At 50.5% G+C, this 23,734-nt stretch overlaps 1 protein-coding gene across 1 annotated transcript in view; it reads right to left on the bottom strand.

Moving 5' to 3' along the window:
- Positions 1–23,734, bottom strand: part of LOC129693427 (uncharacterized) — a 40,440-nt gene that overhangs the window by 11,180 nt on the left and 5,526 nt on the right. The window contains exon 3 of the mRNA XM_055630254.1: positions 20,315–20,662. Coding sequence (XP_055486229.1) covers positions 20,315–20,662 — 348 coding nt within the window. The remainder of the gene's footprint in view (positions 1–20,314; positions 20,663–23,734) is intronic.

Genomic DNA, 23,734 nt, shown 5'->3' on the forward strand with positions numbered 1-23,734 from the left:
CTCCCCATACACCCCACTCCCCATACACCCCACATCTCCCCCCATACAATACCCCACATCTCCCCATACACCCCACATCTCCCCATACACCCCACATCTCCCCATACACCCCCACATCCCCATACCCCCATACACCCCCACACCATCCCCCCATACACCCCACATCTCCCCATACACCCCACATCCCCCATACACCCCACATCTCCCCCATACACCCCCACATCCCCCCCATACACCCCACATCCCCATACATACACCCCCCCATCCCCCATACACCCCACATCCCCCCATACACCCCACATCCCCCCATACACCCCCACACATCCCCCCATACACCCCACATCCCCCCATACACCCCACATCTCCCCATACACCCCACATCTCCCCATACACCCCACATCCCCCCATATCCCCCCATATCTCACATCTCCCATACCCCCACATCTCCCCATACACCCCACATCTCCCCATACACCCCACATCCACATTCCCCATACCCACCCCCACATCTCCCCATACACCCCACATCTCCCCATACACCCCACTTCTTCCCATATACCCCACATCTCCCCATACACCCCACATCTCCCCATACACCCCACACCTCCCCATACACCCCATCTACCCCCTCCTCCTCATTTCTCCTTTCTTCTTCCCGCCACCCCCCATCAGTCTGAAGAAGGGTTTCGGCCGGAAAGGTCACCTACTTCCTTCCCTCCACAGATGCTGCTGCACCCGCTGAGTTTCTCCAGCATTTTTTGTCTACATGCGGGTAAAGGGGCTGCAGCGGGAGGGGGTGGGATCCTCCTTGTTTCCCCTTCTGCCTCCAGGGCTCCAAGGGCTCGAGGGAAACGCGGACGGGGTGGTGGTGGGGGAGTGGGGACAAGGGGGAGGTGAGGTGGTCGGGACGAGGAAACAAGGTGGATAGATATTTGTAAAATAGATGGAAGGAACTCGGGCAATTTCTGTAAATGGGGCTTTAAATCAACGTCTGGAAACGGGGCTGTCAATCAACGTCCGGAAATTGGACATTTCACCCAGTTTGAAAATCGCGATTACAAAAAATTGGTGGTGGGGGGTTCGCCCCCCCGTCACCCCCCGTCGAGCTGCCACCGTCGCCGGCGGCCCCTCCCTCTCTCCCCCATCCCTCTCCCTTTTCCCCCTCCCCCCCATCCCCATCCCCCCCCACCCCTCCCCCCCCCCACCCCCCACCCCCCCCTGTCTCCCCCACCCCCCCCTGTCTTCCCCCCCAACCCCCCCTGTCTCCCCCCCACCCTCCCCTCCCCCTGTCTTCCCCCCCAACCCCCCCCCCCCCCATGCCCACCCCGGCCCTCGTTTCCCCCTCTGTATTACATAGACACATAGAAATAGGTGGTGCAGGAGTAGGCATTCGGCCCTTCGAGCCTGCACCGCCATTCAATATGATCATGGCTGATCATCCAACTCAGTATCCTGTTCCTGCCTTCTCTCCATACCGTGGGTTGGAGAGCAGAGATCGCTCCTTTGCTGCTTCTTGGTTAGAATATCTTACAAATTCACGTTCCAGTTGCCCCCTCAACCACCCCTCCCTCCCCTCAACCCCCTCAACCCCCCCCCCTCCCCCCTCAACCCGCCCCCCCCCCCCCTCAACCACCAACCCCCCCCCCCCCAACCGCCCCTCAACCACCACTCAACCACCCCTCCCCCCCTCAACCACCCTCCCCCCCCCCCCCTGCCCTCACTCCCCCCCTCAACCACCCTGTCTTCCCCCCTCAACCACCCCTCCCCCCCCCCCCTTCCCCCGAGAGGGGGGTAGGGGGAGGAGGGTAGAGGGAGGGGGGTAGAGGGAGTAGGGGGGGGGAGGGAGGGGGGTAGGGGAGGGGGGGTAGAGGGAGGGGTTTAGGAGGGGGGGGAGGGAGGGGGTAGAGGGAGGGGGGGTAGGGGGAGGGGGGTAGGTAGAGGGAGGGGGTAGAGGGAGGGGGGTAGAGGGAGGGGGTAGAGGGAGGGGGGTAGAGGGAGGGGAGGGGGAGAGAGAGGGAGGGCCGCCGGCGACGGGGGGTGACCGGGTGCGAACCCCCCACCACCAATTCTTTGTAATCGCGATTTTAAAACTTTAAATGTTCAATTTCCGGGATAGAGAGGGGGCGGGACTGCGTGATGGAGAGACGGCGCTGATTGGACGAGACTGTGTAGTCCGATTGGACACAACAGGCAGTGGGGGCGGGACATGGATGTTCAGCGCGGTGATTGGAGGAGGGAGGTGTCAGTCAGAGGCGGGGGCGGGACCGTCTGTTCCACCATCACCTTGAGTTGCAGGAACCGCCCGAGTTGCCTGCACCTGTTTTACAATTGTTTATCCTCCTTGTTTCCCCTCCCGGCCGCTGCCGCCCCGACCACCTCACCCCCCCCCACATCTCTCCATACACCCCATACACCTCATTTACCCCATCTACCTCATACACCCCACATCTCCCCATACACCCCCACATCTCCCCATACACCCCACATCTCCCCATACACCCCACATCTCCCCATACACCCCACCCTTTCCCCATACACCCCACCTCCTCCCCCCATACACCCACATCTCCCCATACACCCCACATCTCCCCATACACCCCACATCTCCCCATACACCCCACATCTCCCCATACACCCCACATCTCCCCATACACCCCATCTACCCCCTCCGCCTCCTTTCCTTTCTCCTTTCTTCTCCCCGCCACCCCCCATCAGTCTGAAGAAGGGTTTCGGCCGGAAAGGTCACCTATTTCCTTCCCTCCACAGATGCTGCTGCACCCGCTGAGTTTCTCCAGCATTTTTTGTCTACATGCGGGTAAAGGGGCTGCAGCGGGAGGGGGTGGGATCCTCCTTGTTTCCCCTTCTGCCTCCAGGGCTCCAAGGGCTCGAGGGAAACGCGGGCGGGGGGGGTGGTGGGGGAGTGGGGACAAGGGGGAGGTGAGGTGGTCGGGACGAGGAAACAAGGTGGATAGATATTTGTAAAATAGATGGAAGGAACTCGGGCAATTTCTGTAAATGGGGCTTTAAATCAACGTCTGGAAACGGGGCTGTCAATCAACGTCCGGAAATTGGACATTTCACCCAGTTTGAAAATCGCGATTACAAAAAATTGGTGGTGGGGGGTTCGCCCCCCCGTCACCCCCCGTCGAGCTGCCACCGTCGCCGGCGGCCCTCCCTCTCTCCCCATCCCTCTCCCTATCCCTATCCCCCTCCCCATCCCTCCCCACCTGTCTCCCCCCCCCCCCCCCCCCTGTCTTCCCCCCCCCCCCCCCCTTGTCCCCCCCCCCCCTCCCCCACCCTCCCCTGTCTTCCCCCCCCCCCCCCCCCCCATCCCCCTGATGCCCACCCCGGCCCTCGTTTCCCTCTGTATTACATAGACACATAGACAATAGGTGCAGGAGTAGGCCATTCGGCCCTTCGAGCCTGCACCGCCATTCAATATGATCATGGCTGATCATCCAACTCAGTATCCTGTTCCTGCCTTCTCTCCATACCGTGGGTGGGGAGCAGAGATCGCTCCTTTGCTGCTTCTTGGGTTAGAATATCTTACAAATTCACGTTCCAGTTGCCCCCTCACCACCCCCTCCCCATCCCCTCAACCCCCCCCCCCCCCCTCAACCGCCCACCCCCCCCCTCCCCAACAGACCACCCCTCCCGTCCATCCCGCCCCTCAAGACCACTCAACCACCCCTCCCCCCCTCAACCACCTGCCTGCCCTCACTCCCCCCCTCAACCACCCCTGTCTTCCCCCCTCAACCACACCTGTCTTCCCCCCTTGAGAGGGAGGGGGAGAGGGGTAGGTGGAGGAGGGTAGAGGGAGGGGCAGAGGGGAGTAGGGGAGGGGGAGAGGGAGGAGGGGGTAGAGGGAGGGGGTAGAGGGAGGGGGGTAGAGGGAGGGGGGTAGAGGGGGGGGGGTAGAGGGAGGGGGGTAGGGGAGGGGGGTAGAGGGAGGGGGGTAGAGGGATTCTTTGTAATTGGGTTTTAGAGGGAGGTTCAATTCCGGGATAGAGGGGGGAGAGCGTGAGGGAGGGCAGAGGAGTAGGAGTTGCCGCCGGGGGGGGTGACCGGGTGCGAACCCCCCACCACCAATTCTTTGTAATCGCGATTTTAAAACTTTAAATGTTCAATTTCCGGGATAGAGAGGGGGCGGGACTGCGTGATGGAGAGACCGGCGCTGATTGGACGAGACTGTGTAGTCCGATTGGACACAACAGGCCAGTGGGGGGCGGGACATGGACCATTCAGCGCCCCAGTGATGCACCTGGAGGATTGTTTATCCTCCCATCAGTCACATCCGGGGGCCGCCCCGACACCCCACATCCCCCCCCATCACCCCACACCCATACACCCCACACCGCCCGAGTTGCCCATGCACCCCACACACCACCCATTACCCCCACATTCCCCATACACCCACATCTCCCCATACACCCCACATCTCCCCATACACCCCACACACCCCACATCTCCCCATACACCCCACATACCCCATCTCTCCCCATACACCCCATCTCCCCATACACCCCACATCTCCCCATACACCCCACATACCCCATACACCCCACATCTCCCCATACACCCCATCCTACCTCCTACCCCCTCCTCCTCCTTTCTCCTTTCTTCTCCCCGCCACCCCCCATCAGTCTGAAGAAGGGTTTCGGCCGGAAAGGTCACCTATTTCCTTCCCTCCACAGATGCTGCTGCACCCGCTGAGTTTCTCCAGCATGTTTTGTCTACCTGCGGGTAAAGGGGCTGCAGCGGGAGGGGGCGGGATCCTCCTTGTTTCCCCTTCTGCCTCCAGGGCTCCAAGGGCTCGAGGGAAACGCGGGCCGGGGGGGTGGCGGGAGGGGGGAGTGGGGACAGGGGGGAGGTGAGGTGGTCGGGACGAGGAAACAAGGTGGATAGATATTTGTAAAATAGGCGGAAGGAACTCGGGCAATTTCTGTAAATGGGGCTTTAAATCAACGTCCGGAAACGGGGCTGTCAATCAACGTCCGGAAATTGGACATTTCACCCAGTTTGAAAATCGTGATTACAAAAAATTGGTGGTGGGGGGTTCGTCCCCCCGTCACCCCCCGTCGAGCTGCCACAGTCGCCGGCGGCCCTCCCTCTCTCCCCATCCCTCTCCCCTTCCCTCTCGAATTACATGCCCACCCCGGCCCTCGTTTCCCTCTGTATTACATAGACAATAGGTGCAGGAGTAGGCCATTCGGCCCTTCAAGCCTGCACCGACATTCAATATGATCATCCAACTCAGTATCCTGTACCTGCCTTCTCTCCATACCCCCTGATCCCTTTAGCCACAAGGGCCACATCTAACTCCCTCTTAAATATAGCCAATGAACTGTGGCCTCAACTACCTTCTGCGACAGAGAATTACACAGATTCACCACTCTCTGTGTGAAAAAAGTGTGGAAATTACGATACCTTGGAGCCCTGGAGGCAGCGGCGGCTCCCGAGTGAAATGGCGGGCGAACGCTCAATCACAAAGCTCCTGTAGCGGAACAAGTTTAACAACTCCTGCGAAATGATTCTGGGCATTTGTCCCCGCCCCATTAGTTATCGCAACCTACCCGACCAGACTCGCAATGTAATCAAAGTTCAAAGTTCAAAGTAAACTTTATTGTCAATTCAATTATGCAACAGTAGTTACACAGAGGATTGAAATTTCGTTTCCCCATACTCCAAATGTGCAAGTAATATTAAAAACACAGACAGACAACATACCAATAAAAATAGACAATAGACATTACATTATTTAAAGTATTAAAATATTCACAGTGTGCCAAAATGTAGCAAAAACTTTGAGGTATTTTAAAAAGGGTGCAACAATGAAAGGTGCAATATAGAAAAAGTGCAAATTCCGTACTGGAGACATTGAGCCAAAGTTATTTTCATAGTTTGTTTGTCTTTGTTTGGGTACTGTTCATGGAATTTTCTTAAGTGTGTTGAGTAGTCTGATGGCCTGAGAGAAGAAGCTGTTTTTGAATCTGGTGGTTTTGCTCCGCATGCTGCAGTAGCGCTTACCGGAAGGTAGGAGGGTGAACAGTTTGTGTGCTGGGTGGGTGGTGTCTTTGATGATATTGCTTGCTCTCTTGCGACAGCGAGATGGGTATAGGTACTGGATTGCTGGTTGGGGTGATCTGGTGATCTTCTCCGCTGTCCTTACCACTCTCTGTAGGGCCTTCTGGTCAGCAGCAGAGCAACTGCCATACCAGACTGAGAGACTGCTGGTAAGAATGCTCTCAATGGCACCCCTGTAAAAAGTCGTGAGGGCAGAAGGGGGGAGGTCAGCTCTCCTCATCCGTCGAAGGAAGTGGAGGCGTTGCTGTGCCTTCTGGACTAGGGAGATGGTGTTGGTGGACCATGTCTAATCATCTGTGATGTGCACTCTCAGGAACTTGGTGCTTTTCAACGTTGCAGGGGAACCGGTTTTTTTTTTGTGATTATAGGGTTAGATTCATATTTCTGTTAATTCTTGTTAAAGAATAAAATGTTTATAAATTTTGACTCAAACACAGCATATGAGCCATTTAAAAAGAAATGATTTAAAAAAACATTAAGAAAGAAAATCTTTCGCCGAATGGCCGAGAATAAATTCTCAATGACATCCTGATGAAGCCTAGATGTGAGCATAAAACGAGCATCTGTATTTCCCTTTATGTGCTGCCACAGCTGTAAAATGCAAGAAATTGCAAGTGACATCCTTTGACAAACAATACATATTTTGCTCCCAGCACATTTAAGCTTTGCAGTACAGGCAAGCATGATTCAAAGAATGACCAATGTGCAGAGTTTTCAGATATGGGCCTCCTCAATTTTCCTTTATCCTTGACAAACCTGCTGTTAAATGAATCAAACAGTCCGTCTATCATTGTAATGAACTCCGCAGTATAAGCAGCCTCCGCAGGCAACTTTCCAATAGATTAATAGGTGTAGACGCCTGCTGCGACCGAATGGCTCAGCACCTGCGCTGCTTTGTTGACTCTCATTTTGGAGAAGCTGTTTAGAACAAGGTTGCCTCTGGTCAGTTTATAGACTTTTTTAATGTGCAACTGTAATTCGATTTCAAAAAATGGGCGAATATGTGCCCACTTGATAAGTTTCTTTCTGCCATCCTCTCCAATGACCTCAAAAACATACTTCTCCAAATTTGATCTCGTGGTTTTTAGCAAGTGTGGTGGGTCATGCAGGCAAAAGATCTTGGCTTCTCCTTGGATGAAGAACGGATGACTTTCGGTCATACTCAAGTTGTTGTAGAGTCGAACATTGCTTGGGCCTTGGTCACAAACCACGGCCTTAGACTGCAGTCCAATTGCCTTAAACTTATGTAAGTATTCATTGAGTAATGTTTGCAGTTTGTCCACCCTTGTGCAGTCTCGCGACAGAAAGTAACCTGGAGAGGGAACACACACACGGTGTCCATGGGGACTCTGGATGCCGTCCGTGGTCAAGACACCTAGTCGCCACGGGGGGTCAGGTGTCTTGTTGATAAAGTTGGAGTTATATTAATTTGTTGATCGTTAGTTTGTACATAGGCGGTTTTGATCATGTTAATACTCTGTATGTTTAATTTTATTTTTTGAATAAAAGTAATTGTATAATATTAAAAAAAACTCGGAGAGGAGACACAGAAACATCGGTGCAGGAGTAGGTCATTCGACCCTTCAAGCCAGTGTGGCTGATCATCCACAATCAGTACCCCGTTCCTGCCTTCTCCCTATATCTCCTGACACCGCCATATTAAACTCTATCTAACTCTCTCTTGAAAGCATCCAGTGAATTGGCCTCCAGTGCCTTCTGTGGCAGAGAATTCAGCAGACTCAAAACTCTCTGGGTGAAGAAGTTCGCTGTCTTTCCAAAGATACTAGAGTATCCTGGAGTATCCTCTAGTATCTTTGGTCATTTTTCCCTAGCGCAGACCCGGCAGTGTGAAGGTCAAACGCGGACCCGGCAGAGTGAAGATCGAGCGCGGACCTGGGGGAGATACGCTGCCCCCATCGCTTTTTGTTCACCATGTGCGAAGATGTGCTGGCCGTGGCAGTGCGCATGTGCAAGGCGGCCGGCCGTGCCGGCGGATGAGGAGCGGCCGGAGAGCGGACACCCGGCGGCCCGTGACGGAGAGAGAGCGAGAATGAGGCCGCTCGGAGTTGAACGGCAGGTGTCCCGGGTGCTTGCCAAGCCGAGCAAAATGCCACGACTTTTAGGTTGCCCGGCGGGACGCTAGGTGGCCATTTGCACCCGGGCAAACGTTAATTTCGTGCCCTGGAGGGACTGAGACAGAGAGAGTTAGTATTGTTTTTATTTTGTATTACATATATATATATGGGGGCACCATAATATTTTCTGTGTTCAGGGGCTCGAGTCCTTAATCCGGCCCTGGTAGTTCCTTCATCTCCCCCCCCCCCTCTCTGGTGCGGGGAGAAACTCAAGCTGACCAATGTATATCTGTGTTTAAGAAGGATGCTGGAAAATCGAAGGTACACAAAAAAGCTGGAGAAACTCAGCGGTTGCAGCAGCATCTATGTGGAGCGAAGGAAATAGGCAACGTTTCAGGCCGAAACCCTTCTTCAGATGTATATCTGTATTTGTATCTGTAAGCGGACCGTGTAGGGTCCATCGCGTGGAAACGGAACTAAAATCAAACGCTTAAAATCAAAGATTATAGAGGAGCTCCTCTATAATCTATAATCTTTGCTTAAAATAAAGCGAAGCGGGGACGGCGCTGGCAACGTAGTGCGGACCCAATAGGGCGGACCGTGTACAGGAAACTGAATTCTCCCAATTCTGAAACTGAATTCTTCAATAACATTGAATTCTCCTTATAGCTCTCCCAATCAATTTTGCTAGCCCATGCTGTCTCCTCCCCTTCCTTAACACTCGAGCTGTCTCCTCCCACCCTCCCATCCGCCCGCCCTCGGGCTCCTCCTCCTCCCCTTTTCCTTCCTTCTCCCCCCCATCAGTCTGAAGAAGGGTTTCGGCCCGAAACGTCGCCTATTTCCTTCGCTCCATAGATGCTGCTGCACCCGCTGAGTTTCTCCAGCAATTTTGTGTACCTTCGATCTTCCAGCATCTGCAGTTCCTTCTTGAACACAGGAAACTACATGGCGGACCGTGTAGGGTGAACTAAGCGATGGGAGCAGCGTATCTCCCCCAGGTCCGCGCTAGATCTTTACCCTGTCAATCAAAGATCCTATAGCTATAGGGCGGCCCCAATACGTTCCTCCCCCTGCACATGCGCACACCCACGGCCAGGACATCGCCTGCCACCCTGCACATGCGCACCGCCACTACAACTGGTCGGCGCCGGGCACTTTCTCCCTCCCTTTGCATTGTGGGGGATCTGGCCGCCATTGCTGTCCGCTCGCCGCGACCGCAACGAAATCCAACGAAAAATCACTCAGTGGCGCTGGAGCAACTCCGTGGATTAACTCTGGCTTCTTGGTTTCCTGTTCCTCCAAAAATATTAAAAATGGAATTTAAACTGTAGCGGACCCCCCCCCCCCGCCCACCACCACCAAACTCCAAACTCTGAACAATAACAGCCCATTACACTTTATCTAGATACATAGAAAATAGGTGCAGGAGGAGGCCATTTGGCCATTCGAGCCAGCACCGCCATTCATTATGATCATGGCTGATCATCCCCTATCAATAACCCGTGCCTGCCTTCTCCTCATATTCCTTGATTTCACTAGCCCCTAGAGCTCTATCTAACTCTCTCTCAAATCCATCCTGTGATTTAGCCTCCTCAGCCCTCTCCCACAAATTCACAACTCTCTTGGTGAAAACGTTTTTTCTCACCTCAGTCTTAAATGGCCTCCCCTTTATTCTGAGACTGCGCCCCTGGTTCTGGACTCGCCCAACATTGGAATATTTTCCTGCATCTGGCTTATACAGTCCTTTTATAATTTTATATGTTTCTATAAGATCCCCCCTCATCCATCTAAACTCCAGTGAATACAAGCCTAGTCTTTTCAATCTTTCCTCATATGACAGTCCCGCCAACCCAGGGATCAATCTCGTGAACGTACGCTGCACTGCCTCCATCACAAGGATGTCCTTCCTCAAATGAGGAGACAAAAACTGTACGCAATACTCCAGATGTGGCCTTACCAGAGCCCTATACAACTGCAGAACTGTTTATTTATTGTGTATATATATGGTCTGTGGTGAACCTTTATCTCCCGTTCTGCATTATGTTTACATATTCTGTTGTGCTGCAGCAAGCAAGAATTTCATTTCCCTATCTGGGACACCTGACAATAAAACTCCCTTGCCTCTTGATTTGGACAAGCAAAAAAAGGGTTCTTGGGGGGAAAACAAAGGTACCTTAAATTTAGCTGCATCTGGTTGGTACCTATGATAGGGTGAAGACTATTCCATGCTTTAATTGTGCGGGGGAACTCCATGGAGCAGCCAGCAACTCTGGATAGAAGAAATTGGGTGACGTTTCGTGTAGAGACCCTTCTTTAGACTCCTTCTGGTTTTGTGTTTTTAGTTTAATTTAAAGATACATCGTGGAAACAGGCCCTTTGGCCCACCGAGTCCATGCCGACCACCGATCACCTGTACTCTAGTTCTATCCCACAGATCAGCGACGTAAGTCAAGAGTGTTTTATTCTCTCATGTCCCAGTTAGAACAATGAAATCCTTACTTGCAGCAGCACAACAGAATATGTAAACATAGTACTCTGTAAACATTGTTATCAACGAGAAAACAAAACAGTGTATATTTATAAATGAATATATAACTATGTAAATATATATATGTGTGCGTGTGTGTATAATATATATACCCACACACACACACAAACACAATTTCCCTCTTGGGATTAATAAAGCTCTATCGTATAGTATTGTGTGTGTAGGAAGGAACTGCAGATGCTGGTTCAAACTGAAGATAGACACAAAAAGCTGGAGTAACTCAACAGGTCAGACCGAATCTCTGGACAAAAGGAAAATATTAAGTTTTGGGTTGGGTCTGAAATAGGTTCCTGCACACCTATGGAATGGGGAAAGAAACAAGAACACACGGAGAAAACCCATGTGATCAAACGGAAAAGGAGCAAACTCCTTTAGCAGCCAGCATCCATATTCAGGATCAATTCCGGGTCTCTGGCAATTTTAGGCAGCAACTTTATGGCCAATGTACTGCCCCATAGTCTTGAACTGAATTAAAACATACAGTAGCTGTAAAGGGGGACATAGCGTCACTTAGATATTTAAGACTGAAAATGTATAGTTTCATTTTTTTAGTAACCAAAATTATCAACATATAATTTTTTGTGTGTTGGAAAATAAAATATAGTGGCGCAGCTGGTGGACTTACTGCCTCACACACGAGAGATCTGTGTTCGATCCTGTCCTCGGGCACTGTTGAAAAAGCTACTTTTCTTAACTACTAAACCAGCTTCAAAACTTTACTTAATATCGGCCAATGGAAGGGAGCGAGAATTCCAGCTAAGTGACCAATGTAGACACTTAACTGTGCTCAGCCACCTTCTCTGAACAACAGAATTACGTTGCCTTAAATAGTTTTTTTTGTCCCCTTAGCACATTCCACAGACATTAGTCATGGTCAGAGGTACAGGAAAAGGTTTCCACAGAATGCATCACATCAAAGGCCTTTTGTTTACATGGTACAAGATATACTAAAAACATTGGCCATTTGCTTTAGGTCATTTTATCTCCAAAGACATCACCCTAGCTCTTTTCGCTGCTTCCTCTCTGTCACTTGGTCTCTCATAAATATAGGCCATTTGCTTTATGTCATCTTACTTCAAAGATGTGACTAGCTATGTCTCTCTTCCTCTCTGTCAATTCCTCACTTGGGAGACAACGTTATGGTATTTATTATCCCACACACTGCAACCTGAGGCAAGCCTAATTTGACACTAAATATAAGCTGTAAGCTAGCTCAGAAACCTATTTTAATTTTTTCTTATTTTTGTAACTTTATTTGGCTTCATCACTGTCTGTGTTGAATTTGCACATTCTCCCTGTAAACGTGTGGGTTTCCTCCCACATCCCAAAGACACATTGGCTTTGTAGGTTAACTTGTCTCTGTAAAATTGCCCCTAATGTGTAGGGAGTGGGTGAGGAAAGTGGGATACAGAACTTGTGTGAATGGGTAGACAAAAATGCTGGAGAAACTCAGCAGGTGAGGCAGTATCTATGGAGCGAGGGAAATAGGCGACGTTTTGTGTCGAGACCTTTCTTCAGTCTGATGTGAGGGGGGGAGGGGGGGGGGAAGAAGAAAGGAAGATGCGGAGACAATGGGCTGTGGGAGAGCTGGGAAAGGGAGGAGAAAGCAGGGACTACCTGAAATTAGAGAAGTCAATGTTCATACCGCTGGGGTGTAAACTGCCCAAGCGAAATATGAGGTGCTGTTCCTCCAATTTACAATGGGACTCACTCTGGCCATGGAGGAGGCCCAGGACAGGAAGGTCAGATTCAGAATGGGAGGGGGAGTTGATTTGCTCAGACTATAGACAATAGGTGCGGGAGTAGGCCATTCGACCCTTCGAGCCAGCACCGCCATTCAATGTGATCCAGGCTGATCATCCACAATCAGTACCCCATTCCTGCCTTCTCCCCATATCCCCTGACTCCGCTATCTTTAAGAGCCCTATCTAGCTCTCTCTTGAAAGGATCCAGAGAACCGGCCTCCACCGCCCTCTGAGGCAGAGAATTCCACAGATTCACAACTCTCTGTGAGAAAAAGTGTTTCCTCATCTGTGTTCCAAAGGGCCGACCCCTTATTCTTAAACAGTGACCCCTGGTTCTGGATTCCCCCAACATCGGGAACATGATTCCTGCCTCTAGCGTGTCCAAACCCTTAATAATCTTTTATGTTTCAATAAGATGCCCTCTCATCCTTCTTGAATCTTCTCCTTCTCTGCCTGTGTGTGAATCTCCCGTCTCACACACTGGCGGACAGCCAACCAAAACCAACCAAGTAGCTGGCCAGGCTCGTTCCACCTTGTGTTGCAAAGAAGGAGTCACCATGTGTTGCAGGAACCGCTCATGTTCACATCTGCGTCTACTTGTGTCACAAACCAAAGGATCCCCACCCTCCCCTCATCCACCCACTCCTCCCCTCATCCCCCCTCTCCACCCCCCCCCTCATCACCCCTCCTCCCCTCATCCACCACCCCCCCTCATCCACCCTCCCACTCCTCCCCCCTCATCCACCCACTCCCCCCCTCCATCCACCCTCCCCTCTCCCCCCTCTCATCCATCCACGACCCCTCCCCTCAACTCCCCCCTCATCCACCACCTCCCCCTCTGAAACACCTCTTCCCCCCTCAGCGACCTCTCACCTCTCCACTTTGTATCTCTTGATGTTACCGCCATTACTTTCATCCTGAATCATGAGTCACATTGTCAACTTTTAAACAATGACCGGAAGGCTTTTACAGACCATGTGCTTCTCTGGGTGAAAACGTTTTTCCTCATCACAATCCCAAACAGCCGACCCCTTTATTCTTTTCTTTCAAAATCATTTTATTCATTTTTTTCCAAAAGCAAAAATAAAACAAACAATGATATTAATACATAGGGATCAGGATTACATTACTAACAGGTATAACTTAAATACAAGTCCAGTGTCAAAATACACATTGAATATAGACCTCCCGGTCAATATAGTTATACATTTAAAAGAAAACTTATATGTAGAAAAAAAACAAAAGGTAAAAAGGAAAAAAAGAGAAAAAAGGAAGAAACAAAAGCCCCTAAACTAGAAAACAAAGCAACAATCTGAGCTGAGAATGTCAACAATTGAAGTCCCTGTTTGTCATCAAGTCCGTTCCACCATATTTGTCCAAAGGTGGGCAGGACCAAAACATAGTAGTCAGTGAGGCCACTTCAGAGTTACATCTGTCACAGGTAGGATTTATATCACCAGAAACACGAGCTAACTTATCTTATGACATATGAGCTCTGTGAACCACCTTGAATTGTATCAGAGCATGTCTTGTACACATGAGCATGTATTAACTAATAGAAGAATCCTCTCCCATTTTTCTATAGGTAGAGAAATTTGGAGTCCTCGTTCCCAGTCATTCTTAATTTTATCAAATATATCTATTGGTAATTTCAAAATCAACTCATAAATAGTCGTTATTAATCCTTTCTGATAAGGGTTCAAATGTACATTTTTCCCCAAGATTTCGGTTTGATGTGGTAGCGGATAAAAGGGTAGAGTAGCCTTCAAAAAATGTCTCATTTGTAAATATCTAAAAAAGTGTGAATTAGTTAAATTATATTTATTGGAGAGTTGTTAGAAAGACATCAAACAACCCTCCAAAAACAAATCATGAAAAGCTACTAATCCCTTCCTCTTCCATAACAGAAAGGCTTGATCAGTACTAGAAGGTTGGAAGAGAAAATTAGATATGATAGGACTCGATATATTCTTAAACTGTGTGACCCCTGGTTCTGGACTCCCCCAACATCAGGAACATGTTTCCTGCATCTAGCCTGCCTGATCTCTTAAGAATTTGTATAGGTTACGGAGAAACAGGGCAACTCACTGGCGTTAGGCTGGAGTTATCTCTCTCTCTCTCCAATACAATTGTCAACTAAATACAATTCAACCTCCAGAAGAATTGTCTCGACCTGAAACGTCACCCATTCCTTCTCTCCAGAGACGCTGCCTGCCCCACTGAGTAACTCCAGCACTTTGTGTCTATCGACAATTCAACCCTATCTGGTTCAGTATAGTCTTAGTTAACACTGGATAACACAGAGACTGGAGTTTGTCACTGGATCCCTGTACACATACAACAATGAGCCAACACCAATGGCCTTCGTTACACCAGGCAGAGGCTTACATGTCAGGCAGCAGGTGTTAAATCAAATCTGATTTAATATGTATAAAGTGTATGTTACAATGTCATCACAAGCTGCACAAAAACATGCGTAAACATAGAAACATAGAAAATAGGTGGGGATTTGTCAATGGGGATTTGGATAGATGTTGTAAACATAAACTTTGGCAAAGTTTACAACAAGATCCTTATAGAACATGGAAAAGTGCAGCACAGGCTGTTGAAAAGTTTTCAAACCCAGTTGAATATATTCTGTCAACCTTGTTGTTGGTGGTTCATCATTATTTCACGTCTGAGATAAACGACTTCTTCCACAACTTGCCATGGTAGTATGGTGTATTTATTTAGTCCCTCGTTTTCCCATTATCTTGTGTTGTTCTTTTGTTCTCACCGACATTTGTCCAATTCCTCCATATCTCTGATGACCAGCACTCTAGACTCTTCAGGTCTTCCATTCAGTTTTGTTTCCCCAAAGTAGACGGTGACATGCCCCATGTTGTCGCCCTCTTCAATTCCCTTAGACTGGAGGAAAGTTTTCTCCTGTTTCTCCACAGAGTTGGAGTCCAACTCACTATGACTATGAGCTGAGGATTTGACGGTGGAGAAATTCACGGGATGGTCCAGCGCATTCTGCATGTATACACCACGCCAGAGACGCAGGCAGACAGCGAGGATAATAAGAATCAGTCCGCCACCAATAAGCACAGCGACAGCGATCTGCCAACCACTCCATGGTTCTGCACAAGATAAAGTCAGACAGGTCATTAGTGATAGGAGCAGAATTAGGCCACTCAGCCCATCAAGTCTACTCTGCCATTCAATCATGGCTGATCCATCTCTCCCTGCTAACCCCATTCTCCTGCCCTCTCCCCATAACCCCCAACACCCACATCAAGAATCTGTCAATCTCCACTTTAAAAGTACCCAATGACTTGGCCTCCACCACCGTGTGTGACACTGAACTCTACAGATTCACCTCCCTCTGACTAAATACATACCTCATCTCAGCGGTGAACCCAGGGTTTGGAGCTAGAGATACAGCATGAAGACAGGCCATTTGGCCACCAAGACCACCCCGTACATGAGCTCCAACCTACACACCAGGGACCATTTACAGAAGCCAATGTCATAGGTAGACAAAAATGCTGGAGAAACTCAGCGGGTGAGGCAGCATCTATGGAGTGAAGGAAATAGGCAATGTTTCAGGCAGCGACCCTTCTTCAGACTGATGTGAGGGTGGAGGGGGGGGCGGGACGAAGAAAGGAAGAGGCGGAGACAGTGGGCTGAGTCAGAGCTGGGAAGGAGGGAGAAAGCAAGGACTACCTGAAATTGGAGGTCAATGTTCATACCGCTGGGGTGTAAACTACCCAAACGAAATATGAGGCGCTGTTCCTCCAATTTGCGGTGGGACTCACCCTGGCCATGGAGGAGGCCCAGGACAGAAAGGTCGGATTGAGATTGGGAATGGGAGGGGGAGTTGTAGTGCTGAGCCACCGGGAGATCAGGTTGGTTGTTGCGGACTGAGCGGAGGTGTTTGGCAAAGTGATCGTCAAGCCTGCGCTTGGTCTCACCGATGTGGATCAGTTGACACCTAGAGCAGCGGATGCAATAGATGAGGTTGGAGGAGATTCAGGTGAACCTCTGCCTCACCTGGAACGACTGCTTGGGTCCTTGAATGGAGTCGAGGGGGGAGGTAAAGCGACAAGTGTAGCATTTCCTGCAGTTGCAGGGGAAAGTGCCCGTGGCGGGGGTGGTACGGGTGGGAAGGGACGAATTGACCAGGGAGTTACGGAGGGAGCGGTCTTTGTGGAAAGTAGACAGGGGAGGAGATGGGAAGATGTGGCGAGTGGTGGGGTCACGTTGGAGGTGGCGAAAATGTTGGAGGATTATCTGTTGTATGTGACGGCTGGTGGGGTGAAAGGTGAGGACGAGGGGGACTCTACCCTTGTTGCGAGTGGTGGGATGGGGAGAGAGAGCAGAGTTACGGGTATGGAAGAGACCCTGGTGCGAGCCTCATTTATGGTGGAGGAGGGGAACCCCCGTTCCCTGAAGAATGAGGACATCTCCGATGCCCTGGTGTGGAACACCTCATCGTGGGAGCAGATGCGGCGTAGACAGAGGAATTGGGAGTAGGGGATGGAGTCCTTACAGGAAGCAGGGTGGGAAGAAGTGAAGTCTAGATAGCCATGGGAGTCAGTGGGTTTATAGTGGATGTCGGTCAGATGTCCATCACCTGCGATGGAGATAGTGAGGTCTAGAAAGGGTAGGGAAGTGTGTGAAATGGTCCAGTTGTATTTGAGTGCCAATGTCATGGTCAGACACCTCTTGAAACCAGAGCCAGTCTCAGTCCCACTCCCACATCTGACCCACTCACCTCCGGGCAGGATGTCACAGTGCAGGGTTGCATTGACTGTGTATTTACTACAACAATCTTCTGTGACACAGGTGTAGGTGTAGTTGAGCTGCCCCGGGTCCAGCAGGTACAGCACAGCTCCGGGGAAGGTGGTGTTCCCCACGCCGGGATCCTGCGATCGCCGCTCCCACCGGTAGGTGACGGGGCAGCCGCTGACGGTGGAGCAGTTCAGCGTGAGATGCGACAAGTTGCAGCTGAACCTCCACGGTCGGTGTGGACATCGGCTCTGTAAGGCAGCACAGTGCAGTCAATGTCAATGTGGGAAGAAGTGCAAAGCCACCTCATGGGTTGGCTGGAGGATCCAAGTTGGATAATTGAGCAACTAATAAAAAGGCAAGGCGTAGCGGAGCGCCCTATTGGGAGCGACCCGGGGTTTAGTTTAGTTTATTATCACAGGGAAAAGGTTTTGTTGCGTACTATCCAGTCAGCGGAAAGAATAGACAACAGACAATAGGTGCAGGAGGAGGCCATTCGGCCCTTCAAGCCTGCACATCCATTCAATGTGATCATGGCTGGTCATCCCCAATCAGTGCCCCGTTCCTGCCTTCTCCCCACATACCCTGACTCCGCTATCTTTAAGAGCCCTATCTAGCTCCCTCTTGAAAGTATCTAGAGAACTGGCCACCATCGCCCTCTGAGGGAAGGAATTCCACAGACTCACCACTCTCTGTGAGAAAAAGTGTTTCCTCGTCTCCGTTCTAAATGGCTTACTCCTTATTCTTAAACTGTGGCCCCTGGTTCTGGACTCACCCAACATCGGGAACATGATTCCTGCCTCTAGTGTGTCCAAACCCTTAACAACTTATGTTTCAATGTGATCTCCTCTCATCCTTCTAAACTCCAGAGTGTACAAGCCCAGCTGCTCCATTCTCTCAGCATATGACAGTCCCGCCATCCCGGGAATTAACCTTGTAAACCTACGCTGTACTCCCTCAATAGCAAGAATGTCCTTCGTCAAATTAGGGGACCAAAACTGCACACATTACTCCAGGTGTGGTCTCACTAGGGCCCTGTACAGCCGCAGAAGGACCTCTTTTCTCCTATACTCGACTCCTCTTGTTATAAAGGCCAACATGCCATTCGCTTTCTTCACTGCCTGCTGTGCCTGCATGCTTACTTTCATAGCCTGATGAAAAAGGACCCCCAGATCCCGTTGTACTTCCCCTTTTCCCAACTTGACGCCATTTAGATAATAATCTGCCTTCCTGTTTTTGCTACCAAAGTGGATAACCTCACATTTATCCACATTAAACTCCATCTGCCAAGCATCTGCCCACTCCCCCAACCTGCCCAAGTCACCCTGCATTCTCATAGCATCCTCCTCACAGTTCACACTGCCACCCATCTTTGTGTCATCTGCAAATTTGCTAATGTTACTTTGAATCCCTTCATCTAAATCATTGATGTATATTGTAAATAGCTACAGTCCCTGCACCGAGCCTTGCGGTACCCCACTAGTCACTGCTGGTCCCAGCACCGAGCCTTGCGGTACCCCACTAGTCACTGCTGGTCCCAGCACCGAGCCTTGCGGTACCCCACTAGTCACTGCTGGTCCCAGCACCGAGCCTTGCAGTACCCCACTAGTCACTGCTGGTCCCAGCACCGAGCCTTGCGGTACCCCACTAGTCACTGCTGGTCCCAGCACCGAGCCTTGCGGTACCCCACTAGTCACTGCCTGCCATTCTGAAAGGGACCCGTTAATCCCTACTCTTTGTTTCCATTCTGACAACCAATTTTCTATCCATGTCAGCACTTTACCCCCAATACCATGTGCCCTAATTTTCCCACTATTCTCCTATGTGGGACCATATCAAATGCTTTCTGAAACACTACATCCACTGGCTCTCCCTTGTCCATTTTCCTAGTTACATCTCGAAAAAATCCCAGGTTACAATCAAGCCATCGACAGTGTACAGATACTGCATTAAAGGAATATCATTTAGTGCAGCATAAAATCCAATTAAAGATTATTCCCAGTGTCTCCAATGAGGCCGATGGGAGATCATGACTGCTCTCTATTTGGTGAGAGGACAGTCATAGATTGATACAGTGTGGAAACAGGCCCTTCGGCCCAACTTGCCCATACTAGCCAACATGCCCCAGCTACACTAGTCATAGAGTGATACAGTGTGGAAACAGGCCCTTCGGCCCAACTTGTCAATACTAGCCAACATGCCCCATCTACACTAGTCATAGTGATACAGTGTGGAAACAGGCCCTTCGGCCCAACTTGCCCATACTAGCCAACATGCCCCAGCTACACTAGTCATAGAGTGATACAGTGTGGAAACAGGCCCTTCGGCCCAACTTGCCCACACCCGCCAACATGTCCCAGCTACACTAGTCCCACCTGCCTGTGCTTGGTCCATATCCCTCCAAACCTGTCCTATCCATGTACCCGTCTAACTGTTTGTTAAACGATGGGATAGTCCCAGCCTTAACTACCTCCTCTGGCAGCTCGTTCCATACACCCACCACCCTCTGTGTGAAAAAGTTACCCCTCAGATTCCTATTCAATCTTTTCCCCTTCACCTTGAACCCATGTCCTCTGGTCCTCGATTCCCCTACTCTGGGCAAGAGACTCTGTGCATCTACCCGATCTATTCCTCTCATGATTTTGTACACCTCTATAAGATCTCCCCCCATCCTCCTGCGCTCCATGGAATAGAGACCCAGCCTACTCAACCTCTCCCTGTAGCTCACACCCTCTAGTCCTGGCAACATCCTCGTAAAGTTGCCTGATAACAGCTGTTGAGGGCGTGCGAGTCTTTGGCCCAACAGCCTTGGGCAAGGAGGCTGAGTAGAGGGGGTCAGGAGGTAAAGATACAGTCTGCTACAGTCTTCATTGATCAGCCCTTAGGGACCAGCGACAACTGCTCTATTCACTTTAGAATAGTCATGGATAAAGTCAGGGTGGGCCCATGAGTGTAAATTCTGAATTGAGGATATGTGGATCTATGGAAGGGTTGAGAGGGATATGGGCCATTGTCCACTGGGTCAGCATGGACAATGTGGGCTGAAGGGCCAGACTGGGTTCTGTACAACTCTCCACGATGCTACTCACCAACCACACGCAGCTCAAAGTTGTCCACGTTGTACAGCTCTCTCCCAAAGTATATTGTCTGTATCTCGTATGTCCCCTGGTCACCCGGCCCCACGGCCCGCAGCTCGATGAAGGCGTCCCGTTGGAAGCTGACCCTGTCCCTGTAGGACTGGTTGACCCAGTGTGGAGACTCCGGGCTGTTAGACTTCCAGGCCAGGATTCCAATATAGGGATGGAGTCGTCCCATCACCACCTCAAACATCCCCTGGCTGTCATTTCGGAGGGGAAACCTCACCGACCCACCCACGAGGATGGTGGACTCTGTGGCTGCCGTTCCTGCTCTGCACAGCGCTGTAGCAGTATGGAGACCTGCAACACAACATGGTCACTGTACCTGCTTGCATCTGCCCTCTAACCCAACCTGTCCAAGTCACCCTGCATTCTCATAGCATCCTCCTCACAGTTCACACTGCCACCCAGCTTTGTGTCATCTGAAAATTTGCTAATGTTGCTTTGAATCCCTTCATCCAAATCATTGATGTATATTGTAAATAGCTGCGGTCCCAGCACCGAGCCTTGCGGTACCCCACTAGTCACTGCCTGCCATTCTGAAAGGGACCCGTTAATCCCTACTCTTTGTTTCCTGTCTGCCAACCACTTCTCTATCCATGTCAGCACTCTACCCCCAATACCATGTGCCTTAATTTTGCCCACTAATCTCCTATGTGGGACCTTATCAAAGGCTTTCTGAAAGTCCAGGTACACTACATCCACTGGTTCTCCCTTGTCCATTTTCCCAGTTACATCCTCAAATCATTCAAGAAGATTAGTCAAGCATGACCTCCCCTCCGTAAATCCATGCTGACTCGGACCGATCCTGTTACTGCTATCCAAATGTGCCGCTATTTCATCTTTTATAATTGACTCCAGCATTTTCCCCACCACCGATATCAGGCTAACTGGTCTATAATTCCCCGTTTTCTCTCCCCCGCCTTTCTTAAAAAGTGGGATAACATTAGCTACCCTCCAATCCACAGAAATCTCCTTAGTCAGAAGGTTGTGAATCAGTGGAATTCTTTGTCACAGAAGGCTGTGGAGACCATCAGTAGATATATTTAAGGCAGAGATAGATAGATTCTTGATTAATACAGGTGTCAGGGGTAATGGGGAGAAGGCAGGAGAATGGGGTTAGGAGGGATAGATAGATCGGCCATGATTGAATGGTGGAGTAGACTTGGGCCACATTGCCTATCTACTCCTATTACTTATAGACAATAGGTGCAGGAGTAGGCCATTCGGCCCCTCGAGCGAGCACCACCATTCAATGTGATCATGGCTGATCATCTACAATCAGTACCCCGTTTCTCCCCATCTCCCCATATCCCCAGACTCCGCTATCTTTAAGAGCTCTATCTAGCTCTCTCTTGAAAGTATCCAGAGAACCGGCCTCCACCGCCCTCCGAGGCAGAGAATTCCACAGACTCACAACTCTCTGTGAGAAAAAAGTGTTTCCTCATCTCTGTTCTAAATGGCTTACCCCTTATTCTTAAACTTTGGCCCCTGGTTCTGGGCTCCCCCGACATTGGGAACATGTTTCCTGCCTCTAGCGTGTCCAAACCCTTAATCTATATTACTAAAAGTCTGACCTTGACCGCTTTTGGCTCGCTGTGGTGTGATAACCGAGAGAATGCCGTCACCTACGGCCGTCATTTTTGGCCACCTCGCTCAGAGCCCCACTCCGCCTTCCGGGACCGGAGGATTTTTCCCATCAATGAAAAATCAGAGATATATTAATGTTTAAAAAAGTTCCCCAATCTCTCTGCTGCCCCCGCTGGCGGCAGGGGGGTGGGACTATAAAACCCGGACGTCTAGTCCCTCACTCAGTCTCTGCCAGACCCAGGAAGCAAGAGGGTCACGCAGGGCCTTTAGATGAAGAGAGGACCTAAGCTTTCCACTGGTGAGGCCCCCTCCGTGTTGGTTTTCAGCCATGGCGGCCAAATCTCCCACAATTCAAAGCGAGGGAGAAAGTGCCCAGCGCCGACCAGTTGCCGTTGCAGTGCGCATGCGCAGGGCGGCCGATGATGTGCTGGCCGTGGTTGTGCACATGTGCAGGGGGGAGGGCATGCAGGCCGCAGCAGTGCACATGTGCAAGGGGGCCTGCCGTGCCGGCGGATGAGGAGCGAGCGGAGCCCGGCGGCCCAGACACGGATAGCGGGGGGAGATGGAGAGAGAGAGAGAGATAGAGAGGGGGACCGCCCAGAGTGAACGATAGGTGTCCTGCCTTGGCCGGAGGCCCCCTAGATTTCAAGGCCCTAGGCTTCAGCCTATGAAGCCTAGTGGTAAATCCGGCTGTGCGAGGCCCCCCCTAGACCTTGAGGCCCTAAGCTTAAACTTGTCTAGTTTATAGGTAAATCCGGCCCTGGGGTCACGGCTCTCTGAGCTGCGAATAACACTGAACGCACGTCTACTCCACGGTGAGTCCCCTCGATGCGGCTGTAAGGTGGCTGCTGCCCAATTGTTTGCCTCGCCTTTTAAAAAAGTTTGTGTTCACAAAATGAATTTTGGTTGTCAGGTGGCTGCAGCCAAATTGTTTGCCTTGGCCTGGCTTTTAAAATTGTTGCAACAGTTGGCTGCCAGCCCAATAATCCATTCGGCCCACAATGTCTATACTAGCCCTCTGGAAACCGGTACCTTCCGCCCGCAACGCCCGTACTAGCGCAACAGAAAGCCCCTCCCCCACTGGCAACCAATATTGGAGTTGGTGGAGAGGTGGAATATTGCGTTGATGACCAGCCCTCGCGTGTGATGCTGGGACCCAACGGGTTAGGCTTGTAACCTTATATGTTTCAATAAGATCCCCTCTCATCTTTCTAAATTCCAGAGTATACAAGCCCAGCCGCTCACTTCTATCAACATATGACAGTCCAGCCATTCCGGAAATTAACCTGGTGAACCTACGCTGCACTCCCTCAATAGCAAGAATGTCTTTCCTCAAATTTGGAGACCAAAACTGCACACAATACTACAACTGCAGTAGGACCTCTTTACTCCAATATGCAACGCCTCTTGTTATGAAGGCCAACATGCCATTGGTTTTCTTCAATGCCTGCTGTACCTGCATGCTTATTTTCAGTGACTGATGAACAAGGACCCCAGGATCCCGTTGTACTTCCCCTTTTCCCAACTTGACACTATTTAGATAATAATCTGCCTTCCTGTTCTCACCATCCGCATGAAATCATTGCCCCTCATATACCTATTGAACCTGGCCCCTCCACCCTATAAACCCACACCCTCTTGTTTAAGTGTAGGAAGGAACTGCAGATGCTGACATTATTCCCTTATCATGTATCTGTACACTGTAAATGGCTTGAGTGTAAACATGTATTGTCTTTCCCCTGACTGGATAGCACGCAACAAAAGCTTTTCACTGTACCTCGG

This window comes from Leucoraja erinacea, unplaced genomic scaffold (assembly GCF_028641065.1).
Source record: "Leucoraja erinacea ecotype New England unplaced genomic scaffold, Leri_hhj_1 Leri_290S, whole genome shotgun sequence".
In the NCBI taxonomy this organism is placed as follows: domain Eukaryota; kingdom Metazoa; phylum Chordata; class Chondrichthyes; order Rajiformes; family Rajidae; genus Leucoraja; species Leucoraja erinaceus.